Source organism: Stegostoma tigrinum, chromosome 4 (assembly GCF_030684315.1).
Source record: "Stegostoma tigrinum isolate sSteTig4 chromosome 4, sSteTig4.hap1, whole genome shotgun sequence".
NCBI classification, from domain to species: Eukaryota; Metazoa; Chordata; class Chondrichthyes; order Orectolobiformes; family Stegostomatidae; genus Stegostoma; species Stegostoma tigrinum.
The window spans coordinates 17,750,327-17,774,812 of NC_081357.1; the positions used below are offsets into that span (position 1 = coordinate 17,750,327).

Consider the following 24,486-nt stretch of genomic DNA (forward strand, 5'->3'; position numbering starts at 1 on the left):
GGGAGGACAACCAGGGAACAATCAAACCTCTGTTCCATAGCTTTGGCAGCTCCTATCCTTCTGACAAAACTCCCCAGGCAAAGGATCTGACAGACATCCTGAAAGAGAGCTCTCAGAGACACCAGCTCAAGGAGAAAGCCATTCAGAAAACAACCACAGTTCTCTCAAAAGATTGCAGGCAATCTGCAAGTGTCATAACCACAGAACTAGTGAGGAAGAAGAAACCTTCTCTCTCTTTCTCAAAGACTATTCCACGAACTGAATTCACTGATACAAGAAACCTCCAACTACATAAATTACACTATTACCAAAGCTGTCACACTCTAATATCTTTAAGCTTTAAACTCCTTCACCACTGGAAAGGCAAATTTAAGTCTGAAACAGGCCTTCAAATGATAATAAACTGATCCTGGCATCATTACAAATATATTTTATCTGGGCCTACTTTTAATATTTTTTAAACTATCTTTACACAGAATTATTACTGTGATTTTGAATAATTTAAATAATAATCTATTGCCTTAATTGAAACTGCCACCTCCATACTTTCACTTAGTGCATTCCTGACCCTCAAATCCCATAATGTGAAAAAGTTTTTCCTCGCCTCACATTTGCTTCTTTTGCAAAGTTACCTTATATTTGGGGCTTCTCATTTTTGATCTTTATGAGAGTAAACAGTTTCTCCCCATCTACTATATCCAGTCGCATCTCTACATTGAAATATTCTATAAAACCTCCCTTCAGCCTTATCTTCAAAGGAAAACAATTGTGACTTCTCCAGTCTATCCTCATAACTGAAGTTTTGCATCCTTGAACTATTCTTGTAAACCTCTTCAGCATGCCTTCTATTGCATTCACATGCTTCCTATAATGTAGTGCCAGAACTGTATATAGTGCTCTAGCTGAGGTTTAACTTATGGCCTTGTATAAAGTTCAACATAACCTCCTTGTCCCTGTACTCTATGCCTCCATTAAAAAGTTAAGGACATTATATACTTTAGCTGCTCACTATACATGTTCTACTACCTTTACTGATGCATGCATGTATACTCCAAGGTATACCTGCTCCAGCACACTCTTTTGGGTATTACGCTTTATTTCATATTGTATTTCTACATTTTTTCCAACAAAATTCCACATCTACTTTTGTGCATTGAACTTCATCTGCCACCTTTCTACCCAATTTACCAATTGTGAATAGAAGATAACAAAGTCTGGGGCTGGATGAACACAGCAGGCCAAGCAGTATCATAGGAGCACAAAAGCTGACGTTTTGGGCCTAGACCCTTCATCAGAAAATGTCCTTTTATAGTTTTACACAGCCCTCCTCAGTTTATAATGTGTCCAAGTTTTGTATCATCTGCAAACTTTGCATTTATTCTCAAATCATTAGCATAAGTCAGGAACACAAGTGCCCCAAAACTGACCTCTGGAAACTTCCACTATAAACCTCTATGTAGCCTGAAAAATATCTATTAAACATTGTTGATTGGTTAATGAAAAGAAAACAAGTTGTTATTACTGCCTTTAACATTTCACAAGCACTCAAATACACATGGCTGCAAAAATATTTTTTCAATTTCAAAACCATAAGTAGTCAAAGCAGTAGGCCATACAGCCCATTGAATCTGCTCTGCCATTCAATGAGATCATGGCTGACCTAAACATTCTCAACTCTACTTCCCTGCTGTTTCCTCACAACTCTCAAAAGTTGCGATGTAAAACTGTAGCCAGGCATTTGATTGATAATTCTAAGATTTAAACATGAGAACTCACATCTTCCCTCCCCAGATCTTCTCGGTTCAGGAGGGAAATGAGCTGTGTCCTTGGCAAAACTTAGTTTTAGTAGAAACCAGCATTAAAAGTCATGCTAAAGTTGGTGATTCAACAAGACTTGGGGTATCCAGCCTCACATTTTATTATCTTGGAATTCTCCAGCATCTGCAGTTCCCATTATCTCTAAGACTTGGGGTATGTTGGTTCAGCAAGGCTGAAGCTGAAGAGTTGAACTGATTTATTAGAAAAGTTAAAAAAAAGTTAAGCTTGCGTGTGAGAAATCTACAGGCCTGAAAAGCGAACACAGGCAGAGATGGATATGAGCTACCATGCATGAGGCTCATGAGGACCTACATATCAGTACAATATAATGGAGCGGCATTTGTTGAGGACTTTTTGCCACAGGAAATGAAGTTGTTTTTCAAAACAAAATTCTTCAGATAACAAAGTAGTGAAAATTCATAATCACAAAGTTTAGGAATGCAAGTAGAACAAACATGAACTTTGTAAATGAACAACAAAAAAGCAAGTGGGAAGCACAGATAAAGTAATGATGTTACAGGAAGCAACAATAAGAAGTCTACATGAACTGCAAATTAGAAAAAAAAAATCCTAAAACTCCAAATCCCCGCAAGACATAAAACAACATTGATGGTTACAAATCTTGTTAGGTTACTTTTCAACAATTATGAACAAATTTTTCCAAGAAAAACATAAAAAATGTTATTTTCAATGGAAACAAAATCCTTAACAAATGCTGACAAGGCCTTCCTAAACCTCACATTTGTCTTTATATTACAAGTATTTATAGTCCATTTTTGCTGCCCTTGAGCAGGTGATGGTAACCTACCTTCTTGAACTACTGACGTCCATTTGGTATCAGTTACCAAAAATGGCGTCAGGAAGGGAGTTTCACAATTGTGACCCAGTGACACTGAAGGTACAGGGATATATTTTCAAGTCAGAATGCGGAGTGTCTTTGATGAGTGCTTGAACATGGTGCTGTTCTCTTCAATTTGCTGCCCTTGTCCATCTAGATGGTAGTTGTTGTAGGTTTTGAAGATGCCGTCAAAAAGAGCCTTGGTAAATACAGTATTGTATCTTGTAGATGATACATACTGCAACTGTATAATGGTGGGGGGAGTGAATGCTTATGGACATTCTGCCAATCTAGTGGGCTGCTTTACCTGAATGGTGTCGAGTATTGAACATTGTTGGCGTTGTGCTTGGATTGGGATATGGTGTGGGTGGGGTGGGGGTGAATGCCATTACATTCTTGATTTATGCCTTGCATATAGTGAGCAGAATTTGGGGAGTCAGGAGGGATGTTACTACAGGATTCTCGGCCTATGACTGCTTAGAGCCATAGTATTTATACATCTAGTCCAGTTCAGCTTCTAGTCAAATTGTAACCCCCAGGATGTTAACAGTGGAGGATTCAGTGATAGCAACGCCATCAAGGGGCATCTTGGGAGGTGGTCATTGTTTGGAACTTGTGTAGCATAAATGTTACTTTTCAGCCTCAGCTTAGATATAGTCCAGATCATTCATGGATTTGGAGATGACTGATTCAGTATCCCAGAAGTCACAATGGGGCTGAACATTGTGTAGCCACCAGCAAATTTCTAGAAGGACAGTGACTGATGAAGCAGCTGCAGATGCTTTAGCCTAGGACACTACCCTGGAGGAACTCCTATAGAGATATCCACGAGCTGACCTCCAACATCCACGACCATGTTTCTTTAGGCTATGTCTGACTCCAAATATGTGGAAATGTATTGGAACAGTGTTGATAGGGGCATGGAAAATTCCAGATCCCATGGCTTCAACTTAATGGTTGACAGGAATATGCTGGGCCTCCAGATCCCTGTTTGAGAAACAGTGTGGGATTATCTCTGTTGTAGTGAACACATAGATCACACCATTACATTGGCGTCCTTGGCTGTTCTTGTTAAAGTAAAGTTGCCTGCTGGCAGCAATTGAAGTGGTGTACAGCTGCATTTAAATACAGTGACCGTGGCATAAGCATTGGAACGTTCCAGGAGTAGTAAGCATTTCCACTTCTGCTGCCACATGATTGAAAGAAGAGGGGTCCATGAGGCTTCGATTGAAAGTTGATGTGTTAAGCAGAATGATGCACCAGAAAAGTCACCATGTGCTATGATGGGAAACTTCCACAAAATTTCATAAAAATAATACTCAAAAAATTGGGAAAATAAAGCTCTACATATCTTTCTTTGATATGCAGCATACCCTGTATGTATTATTGGCAGAACTCAATTGACATGCAAGATGAATGACGTTCAGACTGATGTAGAACAGAATTAGTGACACAATCTGGAAACTACTCCAGACCATTGAGTATTACCCCACCTCACCTCACCACCCAAAGCATTTTCCAAACTGGCTTAAAAGAAATGTGTGTTTGTATTTTGGCAAGTATACTTTAATCGTACATTTCTCAAACTGTTTTAGAACATAGAACAGTACAGCACAGTACAGGCCCTTCGGCCCACGATGTTGTGCCAAACTTTTATCCTAAACCTAAGGTCTATCTAACCTCCAATGCTATCTTATACTATCATCCCTATGCGTATTTAATAACCGCTTAAATGCCCCTAATGAGGCTGACTCCACTCCCCTCTCCGGCAATGCATTCCACTAATTTGCTATGCACTTACCTATTACTGCCCCTAGCATTAAGAAACCTTATTTCAGATGTTGTGATATACTTAATTTCTCTCCCTCTTTCATTCAAACCTGCTCCATTAAGGAACAGTAGTGAACATATTCATGCCTCAACATGCAGCCATACACCAGGATTCCCAAAATCACGGCCACACCAGTTAAGATGTACTGATCAGAAACTAAGCATCATCCTCCAGCATTTCACAGAGGAATCAAAGAGTAGTGTATTGCTCTTGGCAACTTCCAAACATCAGGTTTCCAAGTATCATGCCTCAGGAGATAACTTCATCCTCTTCCCTGCTGGTGATGAAAAATGGGAAAAAAGGAGCTTCAGAAATGGGAAGGGTTGAAAATAATCTTTTAAAAAAACGCTACAAACTGAAAAAGCACAGAGATTGTCATTTCCATAATTTGCTTGACGCATATGCAATTTTCAAATGTGTTGCCAGCAAATGATCACAGGAGGGAAAGTTTGTGAAGCTGTCGGTAGCTGCTGTACATCCAGATGTATAGTTGAGCAGGAAATGACTATGAAAGAGTATATGCGGGGGTAAAATCAATTTCAGTTGCATAATGCTGTAATCATTAATTTGCATTTAATTATCTAGCACTAGTTGACCTTTCTTGTGAGTCAGTGACAGACAGGGATGCTTCATTAAAAAATAAAAGAAATAAATCACAAGGGCTGCACCTGGTAAATTGAAATGGGAAATGGATAGGTGACAATGGATCTCATTGAGGATTTATCCATTCCAGTGCAAGATCTATATTTATAAATAAAGTCCTGTTGTCAAATAGCGTTCTGTCCACTAAACCTTGGATACAGGATCTCAATATGGGGAAATTTCATGTCAGCTGCAAAATATGAATTTTATTGATTGGTTATTTGGGAAAATTCTACTGGAGCCACTGACATAGATAAAATAAAAACTAAAGCAAACTCAAACTGCTATAAATGTTAGAAAGCTGCAATAAAAGTAATAAACCCAGGCAGTAATTTTATTTCTCTATGCAGAGAGGCCTTTGCATAATGTTGAGTCAAATATGACTACAATTTAGAATACTGATGTTAGTTCTGGAAAAAATCATATTTGACAAAAAATGTTAACTGTTTCTCTCTTCACAGATGCTGCCATACCAGTAAATATTTCCAGCACTTTGAAACGCTAACTCAGTTAGTTATAAGCCTATCATTGTCTTCCAACATCTCCATCTTACCTTTTTGAAACAATGTTATGTTTGCTGTTCTTGCCATACAATCCTTCCCTGCTGAGCTCAGACAGGATAACAAAAAAACAAATAAAAAGATTCATATCAAAGGCTTTTATAAATTTTGTACAAGTGAGATTGTTTTACAAAAAGTAGAATGCTAGAACTCTTTTGTATTCATAAAACATACATTTTAGTTGGAATAAGTTAGATTTCAGACAGTTCCAATTGAAACAATAGCAGCTTGCAATCTGGCGTGTGCCAAAATGCATTGTGATGTCTCATTGAAAAGATAGATAATGCAATCAGTGAACTTTAGGCATAGTGGCCAATAAATTATAAGTCATAGTACTGTGATGTAATTAGCACTGTGCCCTTTGTATAGAACTGTACATTGTCATGATAATGACATGATAATGTGACTGGAACGGATTTTGCCAATGCAGCAAATTAGTGCATTGCGAAGTTTATCTGGAGCTATTTTCTCAACTGCATTGTCTCACAAGCACATGATTCTATCCCCTAATAATGTACTGCCAACGCAATGCTATACAATATATTTTTTAAAAAAGCACTCTGAGACCATTGATGTCATTAACTTACTCAGCTACAGAATGAATGGGATGAATACATGAACTTTTAATAGAAACCAAACAGCAAATCATGAAGATTGGACTCAGAAATGAAACATCAGGGCAATTGGTTAACGGGCTCTAGGTTATTTTTAAATCCAAGAAAAATGCTATACGCTTGGTAACCATTTTGAAACTCAAGAAAGAAGTAACAAGCAAGAATCTAATAGTAATACGTATATACTATAGGTATACATATTATGAAACTGCATTAGGCCGATTAAAAAATCCCTCCAAACTTAAGGTTCCTAAAATTTGATATAAATCGCTTCTGCAAGAACGTATCATTTGCATTGCTAACTTGACACTAGTTGACAAGTGTATTAGAAATTGTAGTCAATGGGACCAAATAGTAACTACTCAAAAAGTGTTCCTAATTAACTAAATGTGCTCTCATTAGTTAATTAATGCCACTGTAATAATTAATGACTAGCATTTTTATTGGATTAAGCACTTACCCTTGATAAAATAGGCAAAAAAAAACTAGAAATACACATAGCTCTAACTTTACTAAAACAGGCATCGTCTGTAAAACAAAAAGCTATGACAACACAAGAGTGATAAATCTTTTGTATTTTATATATTGCCTCAGAGAAAGGGCCATTATTCAATAATTGAATAGTTTAACTGAAACAATCAAACAAATAAATCAGCAAACCACCAATAATTAAATGTCTGCAATGGGCCAAATATGCTGTTCAAAATTTGCTCCTTCACACCTTTTGTTTTTAAAAACAGGAGTTTGTCCAGTCACTCTTATCACGATTTTAAGTTCACTGTGGAAAATTGCCCAGTGCCATCAAATGCAGGATAATCCAACCTGGCCAATTTTTGCTTCAGCTAAATAGTACTATATAGATTTTCTAAATATGTTGAAAAGAATGAAGTAAAATTGAACATTGTATTTTTGGCCACAAAATGCACTATGTATGTACAACAAATTGATTATGATTTGAGCAAATAATGATAAAAAAAAGCAAAGTTAAATTGCTCTTATACACTAGACATTTTCTTGGACTCACCATTACCCTGGTAAGCATGCCTTCCATGTCCCATAGCCCACAGTGTTTCTGTACATTCTGCCCATGAATAATGAATCATAATGAGACCCAGGGGAAAAGCTCAAGTACAGTACAAGTTGTGCTAAAGTTAGCTCAATCATCTGTATATCAGTCAGCTGATCTTTAAAAAAGGTATAATGTGATTTGATCTAAATAGTTCCTCAACTCCATTGAGGAAACATAGCTTAAATCATTCAGCTTCAAGGCCAACAAGCCACCATGAATGTTAAAGAAGAGAGAGAGAACATACTTCCTTTCCCTGCTATCCAGAGGATTTTAGTCGAATTAAGAGCCTCTGGCTTAGTCACCTTTTCACAACGTTAGTGTTGCTCAGGTGGAACCAGGATAAAAATATACAAGTTAGTTATCTTGCCATCTTCCCACAGGAAGGCATCTCAAAAAGGCGGAGAAACTCTGACTGCCGAGCAGGATGGAAAATAGAAAGAAACTGGTGATTACTGCACAGTCAAAGAAAAGTTAGAGCAGATAGAAAGAAAAAAAACGTAAAACAAGTTGCAAATGATAGGAGAACACTCAACAGCTTAATGGTAGAGGGAGTGGGATTGCAGTGAACAAAGTGAAGCCCCATGCTGGAGTTGATAGTGCAACTGGGAACATAAGGCAAAGAAAATTGCTAAGAGTACAGTGGGCATGATTGAAACATGAGGATGGTCACTCTGATATCAAATAATTAGGGCACCCAGGGCTTTGAGCGGAGGACTTAGCCCAGCAGGGAATATGAATGGCACATTTCAAATTGTCATACAGACAGGTGGAAAGGCAGGTATTGTGGAGGTGGCGAAGCCACAGGAGGACTTGAGGAAATTAGGAGGGTGGGCAAAGAAATGGCAGATGGAATACAATATAGGAAAATGTGAGGTTATGAACTTTGATAGAAGCATTCAGGTGTAGACTGTTTTCTAAATAGAGAAAGTCTTTGGAAATCTGAAGCACAGCGGGATTTGAGAGGTCTACTTTAGAATTCTCTTAAGGTTAACATGCCAGTTCAGTTTACAATTAGGAAAGAAAATACAATGTTAAACTCATTTCAAGAGAGCTAAAATACAAGATCAGTAACGTACTGCTGAAGCTGTATAAAGCGCTGATCATACCACGTTTGAGATATTATGAGCAGTTTTTGGCCCAGTATCGCAGGATGGATGTCCTGGCATTGGAGGGGGTCCAAAGAATGATTAAAAGAATGATTCTGGGGTTGAAAGGCTTGTGACGAGGATTGGTTGAGGGCCCTGCATCTGAACTTGATGGATCTGGGAGGGGAAATCTGTATGAAACTTACAGAATACTGAGGCCTGGATAGAGGAGACATGGAGAAGATGTTTCCACCTGTAGAAAAAACGAGGACTCAAGACCACAGCCTCAGAACGAATGAACGGATCTTTAGAACTGAGACGAGGAGGAATTTCTTCAGCCTGAGGGTAATGAATCTGTGGAACTCATTTCTGCAGAAGGCTGTGGAGGCCAAATCATTGCGTGTATTTAAGACAGAGATAGGTTCTTGATTGATCAAGGGTTATGGTGATAAGAGGAGAATGGAGTTGAGAAACGTCCCATATCCTTGAATGTCATGGCTGAAATAAGTGGAGGAAATTGGGATTAGCCTTCAGCAGTAGTTATTATCAATATAGGCTCAATGGGCCAAAGGGTCTTTTCTGCACTGTATAACTCTATGATCGAATGGCAGAGCAGACTCAATGGGCTAAATGGCCAAATTCTGCTCTGATATCTTACAATCTCATGGAATTAATTGCAAGAAGAGGCATGCTGAAGCAGGTCTGCGTGAGCAAAATAACGTAGAGGCTAGAAATCCAAAACAAAAGCAAATTCAAATCCCAGATAATAAAATGTGAGGCTGGATGAACACAGCAGGCCCAGCAGCATCTCAGGAGCACAAAAGCTGATGTTCGGGCCTAGACCCTTCATCAGAGAGGGGGTTGGGGTGAGGGTTCTGGAATAAATAGGGAGAGAGGGGGAGGCGGACCGAAGATGGAGAGAAAAGAAGATAGGTGGAGATGAGAGTACAGGTGGGGAGGTAGGGAGGGGATAGGACAGCCCTACCTACGTCCGTGACACCACCCACTCCCTCCACCTGCTCCGGAACTTCCAATTCCCTGGCCCCCAACACCTCATTTTCACCATGGACGTCCAGTCCCGATACACCTGTATTCCGCATGCAGATGGCCTCAAGGCTCTCCGCTTCTTCCTGTCCCGCAGGCCCGACTAGTATCCCTCCACCGATACCCTCATCCGCCTAGCCGAACTCGCCCTCACCCTCAACCACTTCTCTTTCAATTCCTCTCACTTCCTACAGACAAAGCGGATGGCCATGGGCACCCACATGGGCCCCAGCTATTCCTGCCCCTTTGTAGGTTACGTGGAACAGTCCCTCTTCCGCACCTACACAGGCCCAAAACCCCACCTCTTCCTCCATTACATTGATGACTGTATCGACGCTGCCTCTTGCTCCCCAGAGGAGCTCGAACAGTTCATCCACTTCACCAACACCTTCCACCCCAACCTTCAGTTCACCTGGGCCATCTCCAGCACATCCCTCACCTTCCCGGACCTCTCAGTCTCCATCTCAGGCAACCAGCTTGTAACTGATGTCCATTTCAAGCCCACTGACTCCCACAGCTACCTAGAATACACCTCCTCGCACCCACCCTCCTGCAAAAATTCCATCCCCATTCCCAATTCCTCCGCCTCCGCCGCATCTGCTCCCACGATGAGGCATTCCACTCCCACACATCCCAGATGTCCAAATTCTTCAAAAGACCGCAACTTTCCCCCCACAGTGGTCGAGAACGCCCTTGACTACGTTTCCCGCAACATATCTCTCACACCCCGCCACCGCCACAACCGCCCAAACAGGATCCCCCTCGTTCTCACACAACGCCCCACCAACTTCCGGATACAACGCATCATCCTCCGACACTTCCGCCATCTACAATCCGACCCCACCACACAAGACATTTTTCCATCCCCACCCTTGTCTGCTTTCCGGAGAGATCACTCTCTCCGTGACTCCCTTGTTCGCTCCACACTGCCCTCCAACGCCACCACACCCGGCACCTTCCCCTGCAACCACAGGACATGCTACACTTGCCCCCACACCTCCTCCCTCACCCCGATCCCAGGCCCCAAGATGACTTTCCACATTAAGCAGAGGTTCACCTGCACATCTGCCAATGTGGTATACTGTATCCATTGTACCCGGTGTGGCTTCCTCTACATTGGGGAAACCAAGTGGAGGCTTGGGGACCACTTTGCAGAACACCTCCGCTTGGTTCGCAATTAACAACTGCACCTCCCAGTCGCAAACCATTTCCACTCCCCCTCCCATTCTTTAGATGACACGTCCATCATGGGCCTCCTGCAGTGCCACAATGATGCCACCCGAAGGTTGCAGGAACAGCAACTCATATTCCGCTTGGGAACCCTGCAGCCCAATGTTATCAATGTGGACTTCACCAGCTTCAAAATCTCCCCTTCCCCCACTGCATCCCAAAACCAGCCCAGTTCATCCCCTCCCCTCACTGTACCACACAACCAGCCCAGCTCTTCCCCTCCACCCACTGCATCCCAAAACCAGTCCAGCCTGTCTCTGCCTCCCTAACCTGTTCTTCCTCTCACCCAACCCTTCCTCCCACCCCAAGCCGCACCTCCATCTCCTACCTACTAACCTCATCCCATTTCCTTGACCTGTCCGTCTTTCCTGGACTGACCTATCCCCTCCCTACCTCCCCACCTATAGTCTTCTCTCCACCTATCTTCTTTTCTCTCCATCTTTGGTCTGCCTCCCCCTCTCTCCCTATTTATTCCAGAACCCTCACCCCAACCCCCTCTCTGATGAATGGTCTAGGCCCGAAACGTCAGCTTTTGTGCTCCTGAGATGCTGCTGGGCCTACTGTGTTCATCCAGCCTCACGTTTTATTATCTTGGATTCTCCAGCATCTGCAGTTCCCATTATCACAAATTCAAATCCCAATAGCTTCAGATATGTGTCGTAACATCTCTAAACATGCAGATTAGAAAATATATTTTAAAAACATTATTGTTCATAATGTGTGCCTGGCAGCATCTGCAAAACGAGAAATATACATTTAAGGTCAATAATCTTTCAGAGAAGCCTAGTCTGGAACTCATGAAATCACAGATTTGGGCAGTGGTGACAGCTGCAAAACAGAAAGAGGCAAAGGCAGGAAATGATATGGAACAAAGCAAATATGGAGAGAAAGCAGAGCTTGTGGTCAAGACATATCAAGAGTTCTACAACAGAGTCTCAGACAGCAGCCAACAACGTAAATGGAATTATGGCTAGAATGTATGCTGGAAGGAGTCAAAGAGAATGGGTTTGGCTTACTGACAAGATATTAGAAGAAATTACAGTTCATCTCCATCTTTGTGTTGGCATGCGGGATTGATTGAGGAGGCAAAGGTGTTGTGTTATCTACTGCCAACGATACATAGGCTGCTGCCATGCTCCAGATGATTGACATCTATACACTTATGAGGACCAGACAATTCTCTGGATGCATCCTGAGAATATCCCAGAAATGACTGTGCACATATGAGAGGAGGAGCAGTAGAAGGCAATGGCTGAGAGGGTCCTGACAGATCAGCCATGATTTTACTGAGGCAGGCTCAAGGGTATCAAATGATCTACTTTGACTCCGATTTCATTTGTTCACATGACAGTTTGAGGTTGAGCATACAAACTGAAATACCATGGTGGACTTGAGGGGATGGATTGATCGGCAGCATTAAAGGTGCAAAGGTTACAGAGCCTGTGGACAAAATTGACAGCCAAAATCTCTCACAAAACAATTAGAGAGATAAATAACTAGAAGATCAAAATACCCATCAGGTCAGGAAGCATTATGGAGGGAGTAAAAGACCTTTCAGCAGTATTGGATAAAGTTAGAGACATAACAGATATTAGCCAAACATAAAGATGGATTAAGGGAAGAAAAAAAAGGGGGGCGGTCAGTGCAAGCGAAAGGTAGAAGTTAAAATTTCAAAAAGGATGATGGTCAAAGGCGCAAAAGGATTGGATAGGGAAGGAAACTCAAGATCTGAGTGGGATGTGAAAAGTCAAACCATCAACAAATCAAAACAATTAGTAAAGAATGGACAGGTATCGCATTCTGATATTTTACAGCTGAATATTGAGTCCAAAAGGCTGTAAGGTATATAATCTACAGTGTGCAGGCAGGCTATTTAGCCCATCAAGTCCACACTGACCCTTCAAACAGCATTCCACCTCTGACCACCAACCCCTACCCTAACCCTGTAACCCTGCATTTCCCATCACTAAGCCACATAGCCTGTATGTTCCTGGACGCCATGGGCAATTTAGCATGGCCAGTCCACCTAACCTGCAGGTGTCTTGACTGCAGGAGGAAATTGGAGCATCAGGAGGAAACTCAAGCACATACGGGGACATCGTGCAAACTCTACACAGACAGTCGCCCACGGGTGAAATTGAACTCAGGTCCCTGGCACTGTGAGGCAGCAGTGTTATCCACTAAGCAACCATGCTATCCTCTGAAAGGAAAGATAAGATGTTGTTCCTTGAGATTACGTGGAGTATGGCTAGCACAGTGAAGATGACCAAAGTCAGAGAGAAAATAGATGCAACTTACTATTACAGCATCAAATCAGATAAGACTTTTTAACCTAAGAATGCTGGAAACAAGGAAGGGAAGGTTGGAAAGCATGGAGTACTTGGAGACACCTAAAAGACTGATAATGGATTTCTGAAGAGATTTGATAATAGGAATCGTACTTGGAATAATACAACTGAAAAGATAAGAAAATGACTATACTCAGAGGTATGATAATTATGCAATGAACAGTGTCCTCTTAAATGTAATTTATCCATTATTTTCTTCAACTGTTTAAAATGTTATAAGCTAGGCACAGATGCATTATATTGTACTTTTCATATTTTGATTGCTCCAAAGTATTTTGCGACAAAGACGAGATTGGTCCTTGGAGCAGCTTCTGCAGAGTCTTGTGGCCTGGGATTCCAGTGGCCCAGATTGAACGGCCTACTTCAGCAGCAGCGTCCAGCCTAATATTTCAGCAGCCAGTGTCGCAGCAGTACTGTCTTTCCCAAACCTGGAGCCAGGAATTGAACTAAGATGGACTTTATCTTTTTTTTCTTACCTATGCCTTCTGTTATTATTGTAGGCACCATGGTATGGTGACTTGAACACTTTTCACTTCTTATTGTGTAAAAGTTACAATTGCCAATAAATAACTATTCCATTCCAAGTACTTCTAAAGTACAATCACGCTAGTAATTAGAACTACAGCCGTCAGTTTGTGCACTGCAATGAACCACAAAGTGCACTGAACTTAATGACCAGATAATCTGCTTTTCTCTATGTTTACCAGAACACTAGGGGATCTCCCTTTCTCTTCTTTTTGATATTGTCATGGGATCTTTAAGGTTAACACAAGAAGCAAGTGGGACCATGACTTGGTGGCCCCTTCAAAACAGAATGTCGCCAGCAAGGTTTAGAGTGATTGTATCAGAGATAATGGGAACTGCAGATGCTGGAGAATCTGAGATAACAAGGTGTAGAGCTGGATGAACACAGCAGGCCAAGCAGCAGAGGAGCAGGAAAGCTGACATTTCGGGGCGAGACCCTTCTTCAGAAATGGGGGCTTTACTTTTACTGGCTCCATCCCCGCCTCTTTGACCTGTCTGTCTCCTTTACACCTAGCTTTTCCTCTATCCATCTTCTATCCGACTCCTCCTCCCTCCCTATTTATTTTGAAACCCTCTTCCGCTCCCCCATTTCTGAAGAAGGGTTTAGGCCTGAAACGTCAGCTTTCCTGCTCCTCTGATGCTGCTTGGCCTGCTGTGTTCATCCAGCTCTACAACTTGTTATCTCGCTGCAAATAGTTAATAGGTTTAGCAGTATCTGTGAAGAGAGTAACAAAATGTGATTTCTTCATAACTTATGGGAGATAGAAATGTGATGGAGGTTCCATGCTGTTGAAACGGGTGTTCTGAGGTAGAACAGAAGGTGATTAAAACTAAAAACAAGATATTCAAAGGGTGCAGTAACAGTCATGTTTTAAAAAACCCAAAAGCTGCAGATGCTGGAAATCTGAAACCAAAACGTCTTGTATGTCCTTTACCCACCCTAAAATCCCAGGCCTCATCAGCATAATAGCTGCCTTCAACAAAGCCAAGCCATTTTCACTTCATAATGGTCCTCATTATCAGCTTTTCTCCTTCCTGGTTTACCATCACACATAAAAACCAAAACAACCGTGGATGCTATAAATTGGAAACAAAAACGGAAATTGCTGGAAGAGCTCATCAGGTCGAGCAGCATCTGTGAAGAGATGAGGAAGGGCCACCTGACCTGAAATGCTAACTTTGACTTCTCTTCACTGGTGCTGCCCGACCTGTTGAGTTCTTCTAGCAACTGTGATAATGGGAACTGCAGATGCTGGAGAATCCAAGATAACAAAGTGTGGAGTTGGATGAACACAGCAGGCCAAGCAGCATCTCAGGAGCACAAAAGCTGACGTTTCGGGCCTAGACCCTTCATCAGGGAGGGGGATGGGGTGAGGGTTCTGATATAAATAGGGAGAGAGGGGAAGGCGGACAGAAGATGGAGAGAAAAGAAGATAGGTGGAGAGGAGAGTATAGGTGGGGAGGGGCTAAGTCAGTCCAGGGAAGATGGACAGGTCAAGGAGGCGGGATGAGGTTAGTAGGTAGGCAATGGAGGTGCGGCTTGGGGTGGGAGGAAGGGATGGGTGAGAGGAAGAACAGGTTAGGGAAGCGGAGACAGGCTGGGCTGGTTTTGGGATGCAGTGGGGGGGGGGGGGGGGGGGGGGGGAAGAACCGGGCTGGTTTTGGGATGCAGTGGGGGAAGGGGAGATTTTGAAGCTTGTGAAGTCCACATTGATACCATTGGGCTGCAGGGTTCCCAAGCAGAATATGAGTTGCTGTTCCTGCAACCTTTGGGTGGCATCATTGTGGCATTGCAGGCGGCCCATGATGGACATGTCGTCGCGAAACATTTCAACTCCCCCTCCCATTCTTCAGACAACATGTCCATCATGGGCCGCCTGCAGTGCCACAATGATGCCACCCGAAGGTTGCAGGAACAGCAACTCATATTCCGCTTGGGACCCTGCAGCCCAATGGTATCAATGTGGACTTCACAAGCTTCAAAATCTCCCCTCCCCCACTGCATCACAAAACCAGTCCAGCCTGTCTCCGCTTCCCTCACCTGTTCTTCCTCTCACCCATCCCTTCCTCCCACCTCAAGCCGCACCTCCATTTCCTATCTACCACCTCATCCCGCCTCCTTGACCTGTCCATCTTCCCTGGACTGACCTATCCCCTCCCTACCTCCTCACCACCTATCTTGTTTTCTCTCCATCTTCTAGCAACTTCTGTTTTTGTTACTCTTCCCATCCCTTTGTTTGCCAGATGTCTTTCTTTCCCTATCTTTTCTACCTATCTTTTCATTCCTCTACCAAGTCCCCTCAATGAACATACTATCTTGTTCTAGGTATTACTCATTCTGAAGAAGAAACAACAAAGCCAAAACCTTGACTATGCTTTCCACAGATGTTGCCAGACCTGCTGCGATTCCCCAGCTATCTGTTTTTGTTAGAGAAATAAAATATCAGTTAAGAGTGAGTGTTTTGGAGAATAATGAACAGCACTGTCTGAAAGTGAAAGCACAAGAACAAGACAGAGACTAGAATTCACTCATGGGGATGCATGTATTGCTGACTGGGCCAGCATTTATTGTCCATCTCTCATTGCCGTTGAGAAGTTGGTGGTGTGATGTCCTCTTCAAGAGAGATTATATTTCAGTCTTAAAACCTGCTGGAATCTGAAATAAACCTCAAAGAGGGTGGTATCCTAATTGCCAAGTTACCCTTTATTTACACACAAAAAGTCCCTGACCATAGTGCTGCCTCACACAGAGTCAGGCACCAGAGTGGCATAATCTCTCACACTCACCTTTTATATGTGGCACAGTGGCTAGTATTGCTGCCTCTCAGCACCAGAGGCCTAGTTTGATTTCATCCTTAGGTGACTGTCTGAGTTCCCTCCCACAGTGCAAAGATTTCTGGTGAGATAGACTGGTTGTGCCAAATTACCCATAGTGTCCAGTACTATGTAGGTTCGGTGGATTAGCCATGAGAAATGTAAGGTTACGGCAGTAGGTTGGGTCTGGGTGGGATGCTCTGCAGAGGGTTGGTATAGGCTTGATGGGCTGAATGGCCTGTTCTCAAATGGGAATAATTCTATGATTCTATTATATATGTTAGTAGGGTTCCCTAATTGAAACAGATTAACTGCCTAAATCAGGAAATTCATATTCTGAGATCCAGTTGGCTGACCTCGTTACAATCAATATACAGTGTACTTCGAGGTTCAGACAGGAATACCTTGGCTGTCTAAGTGACACAATCCTGTCACACATGAAAAATCATGGCAGCTACAGAGAAAAGATGAAGTGCGTGAACTAAATTACAGTCGATAGCCAAAGGAAATCTCATCACATGGCTGCTGAAGCCAACATTAGTAACATCCTTACAGTATGGAAACAGGCCATTCGGCCCAACAAGTCCACACCACCCCTCTGAACAGCATCTCACTCCGACTCATTCCCCTACTCCTGCGTTTCCCACGTATAACCCACCTAACTTAAACATTACTGGACACGACAGGCAATTTAGCATGGCCAGTCCACCAACCCAACACATGTTTGAATTCTGGGAGGAAGCCAGAGCACCCGGAGGAAGACAGGGGGAGAATGTGCAAACTCCAACCAGATAGTTGCCCGAGGGTGGAATCGAACCTGGGTCCCTGGCGCTGTGCAACAGCAGTGCTAACACTGAGCCAACATGTTGCCCAGCACTATGCTGTTGACACCAGAGGCAAGATGTTGCCTGTTATGTAAAAAATGGAGCATAAAACAAAGCAAACAGCATCTGTCAAATGTAAACTGCCCGAAGTATGGTGCACTCCAAGGCTGGCCAGGTTATTTGCAAGTAGGAGTTGGGGACAGTACGGTCAGGGAAGATGAAAGTAAAAAGCACGAAGGACAGTGCACAGTAAAGGTAGCTACCTAAAATTCAAACCAAGCAACTATGAGTCTGTGGGAGTGAATACAGTACAAAGAGGAATCATTCAATTAAAGTCACAGGCATAATACATGGGCAAAATAAGGTGGCTCTCGTCTATCCAAATTCCTTCTCGAAGAACTGCGATCCCATTCCATGACATCTGTGATGAGCCCAACTCAAAATTTAGGTGGACTATGGCTGTCTAATAAGCATAGGAAACAGTGGTCCAGATATGAATAAACTTTGGTTCATTTCACACCAATTTTATTGTTTTTTTTTATATTCAGTCTTGTTTGGGTATTTGAGTAATTCATTAAAATGATTAACGTAGCATTACTAATTCTATTGAGTACATTAACTACCATTACGTATTTATTTATTTTCACCAATTCTCCAATAGTTAGGTGTGAAAATACATCTTATTAAATGTACAGCCCCTATGGGGCACAAGTCTCTGAGAGCAGCATGAAGTGGAAGACAGCTCGATGTAAATTCACTGTTTTGCGTCAGGAAAACATCAAGTAGTCTGGAAATACACAACAGGTGTCCCTCTCCCAAAACCTGCCACGCTCCTGCAAGAGAGATTGGTTAATTTCAGCAAGACACACATCACCAGATTCCAAGTGCGTAGCAAAAACACCTTCGGAAGGTGGATTAGCCCCACGACACTTTTCTGAAAAAGGGTCTAGGCCCGAAACGTTAGCTTTTGTGCTCCTAAGATGCTACCTGCCCTTCTGTAGTAGTTGTGTGAGAATGTAGACCACTGTTAAATCGGAGTGAAAAAGTTCATAAGCTTTTGAAACTTGACCAAATACAATAACTTACAAAAAACACTTTAAAATAACTTTGCAGTTCATCTTCTAATCGATTAGCTTCATTTGAATTAAATACAATTCCACCATCAATACCCGCTTAGCTGAGTACCACTTTTACAAAACATATATTAGGACAAATTACATATGTACCACTAACCTGACCAAGTCAGTCATACAGGATCCTACAACCACGACATCATAAACCACAATATCAGAAGACTGAGTAGCTGGGAATGACATATTTCGGAATTTTTTTTCCAAAAAAGTTGCAACAGCAACAAGCAAACAGTATAATGCACAGCAATAGCAAACAACTCCAGCAACTTCGGGGTTAAAAGTCCTCAGCAAGCGACCATGGTTTCTGGAGGACCCCGTCGCATAGCGGGCTGCATTATTTCATTAAACGAGATAAAATAAAAGAAAAGGAATGGTTAATCAAGGTAAAGTGGTCCTTTTAATAAATGAATATCGCAGTATATCAAAAAGTGCCTTCATACGTATTTTAGAATATACATATTGTATATGGATAATAATTAGGCAGTTGCTCGGACGGCAGCAGTTCCTCGTTGCCGGGTTTGGCTGTTGACTGTTAGAGCCGTTGCTGTTTGAAGAGCGGGAGCGGCTGGCGCGAGGGGCGGGGAGTGACCTGGTCACTGGACGCTCTGTGTTCATGGGACTGGTAGGTCGGTCCCAAACAGGTACCCTAATCCGGCTTGCTTGCTAGTGTATGTATATTCAATATATCTTCTCGTCATTATGGTTAGTCAGCTGGGCTCATGGAGCCCTTCTGAGGCCCAGTTGCTCACCTCTCTTTTTGCAAATTGTATTCATTATTACTAATAACAATTCATAGTACGGTAAGCTAGCCTTCACCTTTTAGAGAAATTTAATTATATTAAAAGCAAAAAAAATTGTCTGATGCAATGATTTTGTATTTGCATGTGGAGGTGGTAGTTTATGCAAACCCTTTTGTTTACAAATCCCTCGTGTCATTTCCTGTACTTTAAAGGACGAAGACGCTGCATTTACAACTAATGCTGCTAACATCCTGGAAACGTTAGGCGTGACATTTTGTCATCACAAGGATTGACGCAGATGGCAAAGATCTGCTAAGCATATGGAAGCTGTATTTAGGTTGCAGAGTGACCTACAAGGCACAGTTTTCCTGACTGAAACATAAGATTTTTTTAAAAAGTCACTCTGATATTTGTGGTAATTTTGGTGCACTGTTGCAACATTTTAAGTTTAACTGTTCATTTCCAAATCGCCCTCCCTATCCAGTTATTGCTTTGTCAGAAATAATCGAATATTCTTGTAGCTCATCAGCAAACTGTACATGGTGGTCAGTTTGGTTTCGACTCGGGTGAGAGAGGTTTTCATGGTGTCAGGAATAAACAAATATTCTTGTAGGTCCACAAAGCAAATAAATAGTTGTCTGATAGTGCCTGGAAAGAGGCAGGGTATGAATGTTGTGGGTTTTGACTTTTGAATTCATTGCTGGCAAAATAGCAACACAAAATTTTAGCCTTTTCAATTATTTAGACATGCTGTGAGCTAATGCATAGTTAAATTCTTTTGTGTGTCATTTGTGTTTTGCTGTCATTGAGTGCCCCTCGAACAGGTAATAGCACCTATACTGTGATAACAAGGTGTAGAGCTGAATGAACACAGCAGGCCAAGCAACATAATAGCCTTCCTCTCAACTGTGTTGAGAGTTTCTGTCATGAGTTTCTTCATGTGTCTGAATGTGCCAATTCTCAACTCATATATTTGTTGCCTCTGAAATTGTGAGATCTGGAATGGAGAATTTACTTCTTTCCCTTTCTTGCTCTGTTGCTGTTCTGCCTCGACATTGTAATGTGAGTTAGCATGATGGACAATTTGCTACCATTTTGAATGATCGAGAGCAGTGCTACCTGTCATCTTCTCAATGCTATTGTCCTTTATTGAAAGCTTCTGAATGCCTTTCAAGTGGTTTCTTTCTTCACTGAAGCACTGGCCAATTGAGACTTGAGGAGAGGGCACAGTAGAGGAGATGATCTTGCAGGGATTCTTCCTATGTGCTTGTGGATCTAGCTTCAGGAAGGATACCAGCACTTACACAATGGCCAGTGAGCCTCTCTGAGGCAGTGTGGTAGAGGCATTGTTAGAAGAATTTCTCTACCACTCCCTCACGCCATTGATACACAATCCAGGTGCCATTTTTGTGCACAAGCAAGGTGACTAAGCCTACTCTAGACGGCGGACTCTTGTTGAATGGAAGAGATATTTGTTGTCAAATGCTTGTTACCATAGTTTGTAGAAACTAAGTTGATGAAGTTAAGCTGATGTTAAGTCCTCTCTTCTTTTTCTTCCCTGTCTACCCTCCTTCGCTAGTAAGCCTAAGTAGATTAGTATGAATTTTCTTTTGGTAACATTGCAAGAACAGACTAATTTTTTTGTAAACAAAATTTGATTGAGAGTGGCTTGCAAACCTGATGTCAAGTGAGCAATGAAGTTGTGTGTGGTCATCAGCAAATTGTATGTGGTGGTCAGTTTGGTTTTAACTCATAGGTGACGAAGGTTTTCATGTAGGCAGTGTATTTTTCTTAATCGCTGTGTTCAGATGTTTTGTGACAACATTCCAGGGCAGGTGGGACTTCAACCCAGATCTTCAGGCACAAAACACAGAGCTCGCAGATACATTGTGGCAATCACTTGGCCGGGTTGATGAACGCAATGAGCATCCTCAGTTGATTGACCATGCAATCCTCAGGACAGCAACAATCACATACTGTCTAATTGTGCAAGCATATATATTATTGAACATTATTTGGACATTTGCAAGCATGAACTAATTGAATATGGCCATTTCCCATTTCTTTTCCCGTTGTCTAAGCCAAAGGTGTTTAATACCGTCTGCTAGGCTTTGGGTTGTACAGCCTATATACTTTTGAAAACAGGCAGTGTCCCAGTCATTGGGGAACTTCCCAGCCAGTGCCCTACCACTAACTTTCTGTCCAGGGAAATGCCCCCTGAAAGTGACTGCTGACAAGTATTAAGTGCAAAGAACTCTGTTCAGGTAGCTTCAAGTACGTGAACCTGAATAACCACAACCACTCATGTTAAACTCAATATTTGAAACATTTGATCAATGGGAAAAGTACTTCTAGGATATCCACAGCAATCTCACCTTAATTTTATATATTTAGCTAGAGTTGCTTCAAACAGTCTAAAACCTAGACAATTCTTCCAGTTGATCAAATGTACATCTTTGGGCACCCTTTTAATTGCAAAATTATAGTGTGTCTTTGACTGGAGGCCTGGAACGCCTAGTCTTCCTGTCACCTTCCAAGCTCCTTTTTAAAAATTTGGCTTTTCCTTACACCTTGGTTGAAATAGCAACATCTTTAAAAATGTCCATCTTACAGAGGAATAGGTGCTGGACATCTGAAACGGGTGAATAAATCACCGCGACCTGATTAGTATCCCCTAGATCTCTGTGGGAAGCCAGAGAAGTGACTGTTGGGCCCCTTGCTGAGATATTTATATCAAGGATGGCCACAGATGAGGTGTTGGGAGACAGAATGTTCACTAATGTGGTGCCAGTATTAAAGGAAGGTGGTAAGGAAATGCCAGGGAACTATAGAAGGTGGTGATAGAGGATTGCTTTTCAGACTGGAGGTCTGTGATCAGTGCCACAAGGATCAGTGTTGGGCCTGCTGTGTTTCGTAATTTATCTAATTGATTTGGATGTGGGCACAGGAGATATGTTTAGTAAGTTTACAGATGACACCAAAATTGGAGGTGTCGTGGACAGTGAAGAAGGTTACCTTAGAGTGAAAGGGGACCTTGATCAGATGGGCCAAAGGGCCAAGGAGTGGCAGATGGAGTTTAATTTGGATAAATGTGAGGCGTTGAATTTTGGCAAGCCATTATCAGGACAGGACTTATACGCTTGATTGTAAGGTCCCGGGGAACATTGCTGAACAAAAAGACCTTGGAGTGCAGGTTCATAGATCGTTAAAAGTGGAGTCCCAGATAGACAGGATAGTGAGGAAAACATTTGATATTCTTGCCTTTATTGGTCGATTCATTGAGTGTAGGACTTGAGATGCCCTGTTGCAGCTGTACAGGATGTTGGTTGGGCCACTTTTAGAATACTACCTGCAATTCTGGTATCCCTGCTATAGGAAGATGTTGTGAAACTTGAAAGGATTTACAAGGACCTTGCCAGACTTGGATGGTTTGACCTAAGGGGAGAACAGGCTGGGGCTATTTTCCCTGGAGCATTGGAGGCTGAGGGATGACCTCATAGAGGATTATAAAATTGTGTGGGGCATGGATAAGGTGAATAGCCAAGGTCTTTTCCCCCAAGGTGGAAGAGTCCAAAACCAGAGGACATAGGTTTAAGGTGAGACAGGAAGAATTTAATAGGGCCCTAACATTTCACGCGGAGGATGGCGCATATATGGAATAAGCTCCCAGAGGTGGTGGAGGATGGTACAGTTAAAACGTTTAAAAGGCATCTGGATGGTTATATGAATCGGAAGGGTTTAGAGCAATATGGACTAAATGCTGGCAAATGGGACTAGATTAATTCAGTTTATCTGGTCAGCATGGATGAGTTTTACATCCTATATGGCAATATGTTTCTACGACTATCTCTAGCACAGTTTCTCTGATTTTCCCTTGCTATAACTTTTGGTTTATTCAAAAGACCCACATAAAGCTACATCAAACCTTTCAGTACTTGAAGAGGTGCCAACTTTGAGACCTTCTTAACAACATATCCCAAAATTTATGAATTGCCTTTTTAGAGTCATACAGTATGGAAATGGATCCTTTGGTCCAACCATTCCATGCTGAACATAATCCCAAACTAAAAACCAAAAGAACTGCGGATGCTGTAAATCAGGAACAAAATCAAAGTTGCTGGAAAAGCTCAGCAGGTCTGGCAGCATCTGTGAAGGAGAAAACAGAGTTAATGTTTCAGGTCCAGTGACCCTTCCTCAGATCAGAACAGATGGTGGCTGGGAAAGTGTCAGTTTATATGTTATAATCCCAAACTAAGCTAGTCCTACCTGCCTATTCCTGGCCCATATCCCTCTAAACCTTTCCGATTTATTAATCTATCCAAATGTCTTTTAGATGTGGTCCTTGTACCAACGTCCACAAATTCCTGAGGAAGTTCATTCCACATGCAAACCATCCACTGTGTAAAAAAAAAATTGCCTTACGTCTTTTTAAAATCTCTTTCCTCTCACCTTAAAACTGCGTCCCCTAGTCATGAAAGCACCACCCGAGGGAAAAGACGATTACTATTACATCTATCGATACCTCTTGTCATTTTATAAGCTTCTATTAGATTGCCTCTCGACCTCCTGCAATCCAGTGAAAAAAGCCCTAGCGTGTCCAGCCTTCCTTTATAACTCAAACCTTCCATATCTGGTAACATTCTGGTAAATCTCATCTAAGCCCTCTCCACCTTGGTAATATCCTTCTTATAACTGGGCATCCAAAACTGGTCAGTGTATTCCAGAAGAAAATGTAATGCAAGAAATAAATTACAAAACATGATCTTTTCGTCACAAAATTTATCATACTGTGATAAATTAAGCCTTGCTTATTATACAAATGTGCCAATGAGGTGATATCACACTTTTTTCAGTCATTGTAGCCCAGGACCTGTGGATTATTATTAAAACCTAATGCATAAATGCCAATAGTAAGTTTCCTTCCCTCCATTAATTGATCTGGCCTGTAACCACTCCAGTTGACACTTTCCTGTAACACTATGCTTTCCAATTTTTTGAAAAAGGTTATCCTAGTTCTATGATAGATACGATAGTAATAGAATACATCCAATGCATTGTTTTGATTTCAAACAAGCCACTCTTCTCTTGACTGTATGACTGTATGATTTTTATTTTGGTCTAAATGTGATTTTTTTTTTTCATTGACTATTTAGCTTTGCAAGCTGCCCTGTTTATTGCTTTTCACAGTGTCACTGAAAGGAATTGAGTCGAAATGTCGCCAGAAGTTGCCTTAAATAGAATTTCCCCTGCACTTCGTCCCTTTATCTCCAGTGTCGTCAGAAATGGAAAAATTGGCTTAGATGCTACAAACAATCTGAAAATAACTGACCTTAAATCAGGGTAAGTGCTGAATGAGTTCTCCAAGTTTAAT

The 24,486-nt window shown here is 41.9% G+C and overlaps 2 protein-coding genes across 6 annotated transcripts in view; one reads left to right on the forward strand and one right to left on the reverse strand.

Moving 5' to 3' along the window:
• rbks (ribokinase) overlaps positions 1 to 18,687 on the reverse strand; it is a 143,918-nt gene extending 125,231 nt beyond the window's left edge. The window contains exon 1 of the mRNA XM_048530638.2: positions 18,476 to 18,687. Within this exon, the coding sequence (XP_048386595.2) occupies positions 18,476 to 18,558 (83 nt within the window). The 5' untranslated portion in view covers positions 18,559 to 18,687. The remainder of the gene's footprint in view (positions 1 to 18,475) is intronic.
• babam2 (BRISC and BRCA1 A complex member 2) overlaps positions 18,644 to 24,486 on the forward strand; it is a 193,360-nt gene continuing 187,517 nt past the window's right edge. The window contains exons 1-2 of one of the 5 annotated variants that reach the window (XM_048530273.2): positions 18,644 to 18,758; positions 24,303 to 24,455. In XM_048530273.2, coding sequence (XP_048386230.1) covers positions 24,328 to 24,455 — 128 coding nt within the window. In that variant the 5' untranslated portion in view covers positions 18,644 to 18,758; positions 24,303 to 24,327. Of the gene's footprint in view, positions 18,759 to 18,868; positions 19,044 to 24,268; positions 24,456 to 24,486 lie in introns of those variants that run through there. The other 4 variants (XM_048530272.2, XM_048530271.2, XM_048530274.2 and 1 more) reach the window with 4 other exon arrangements.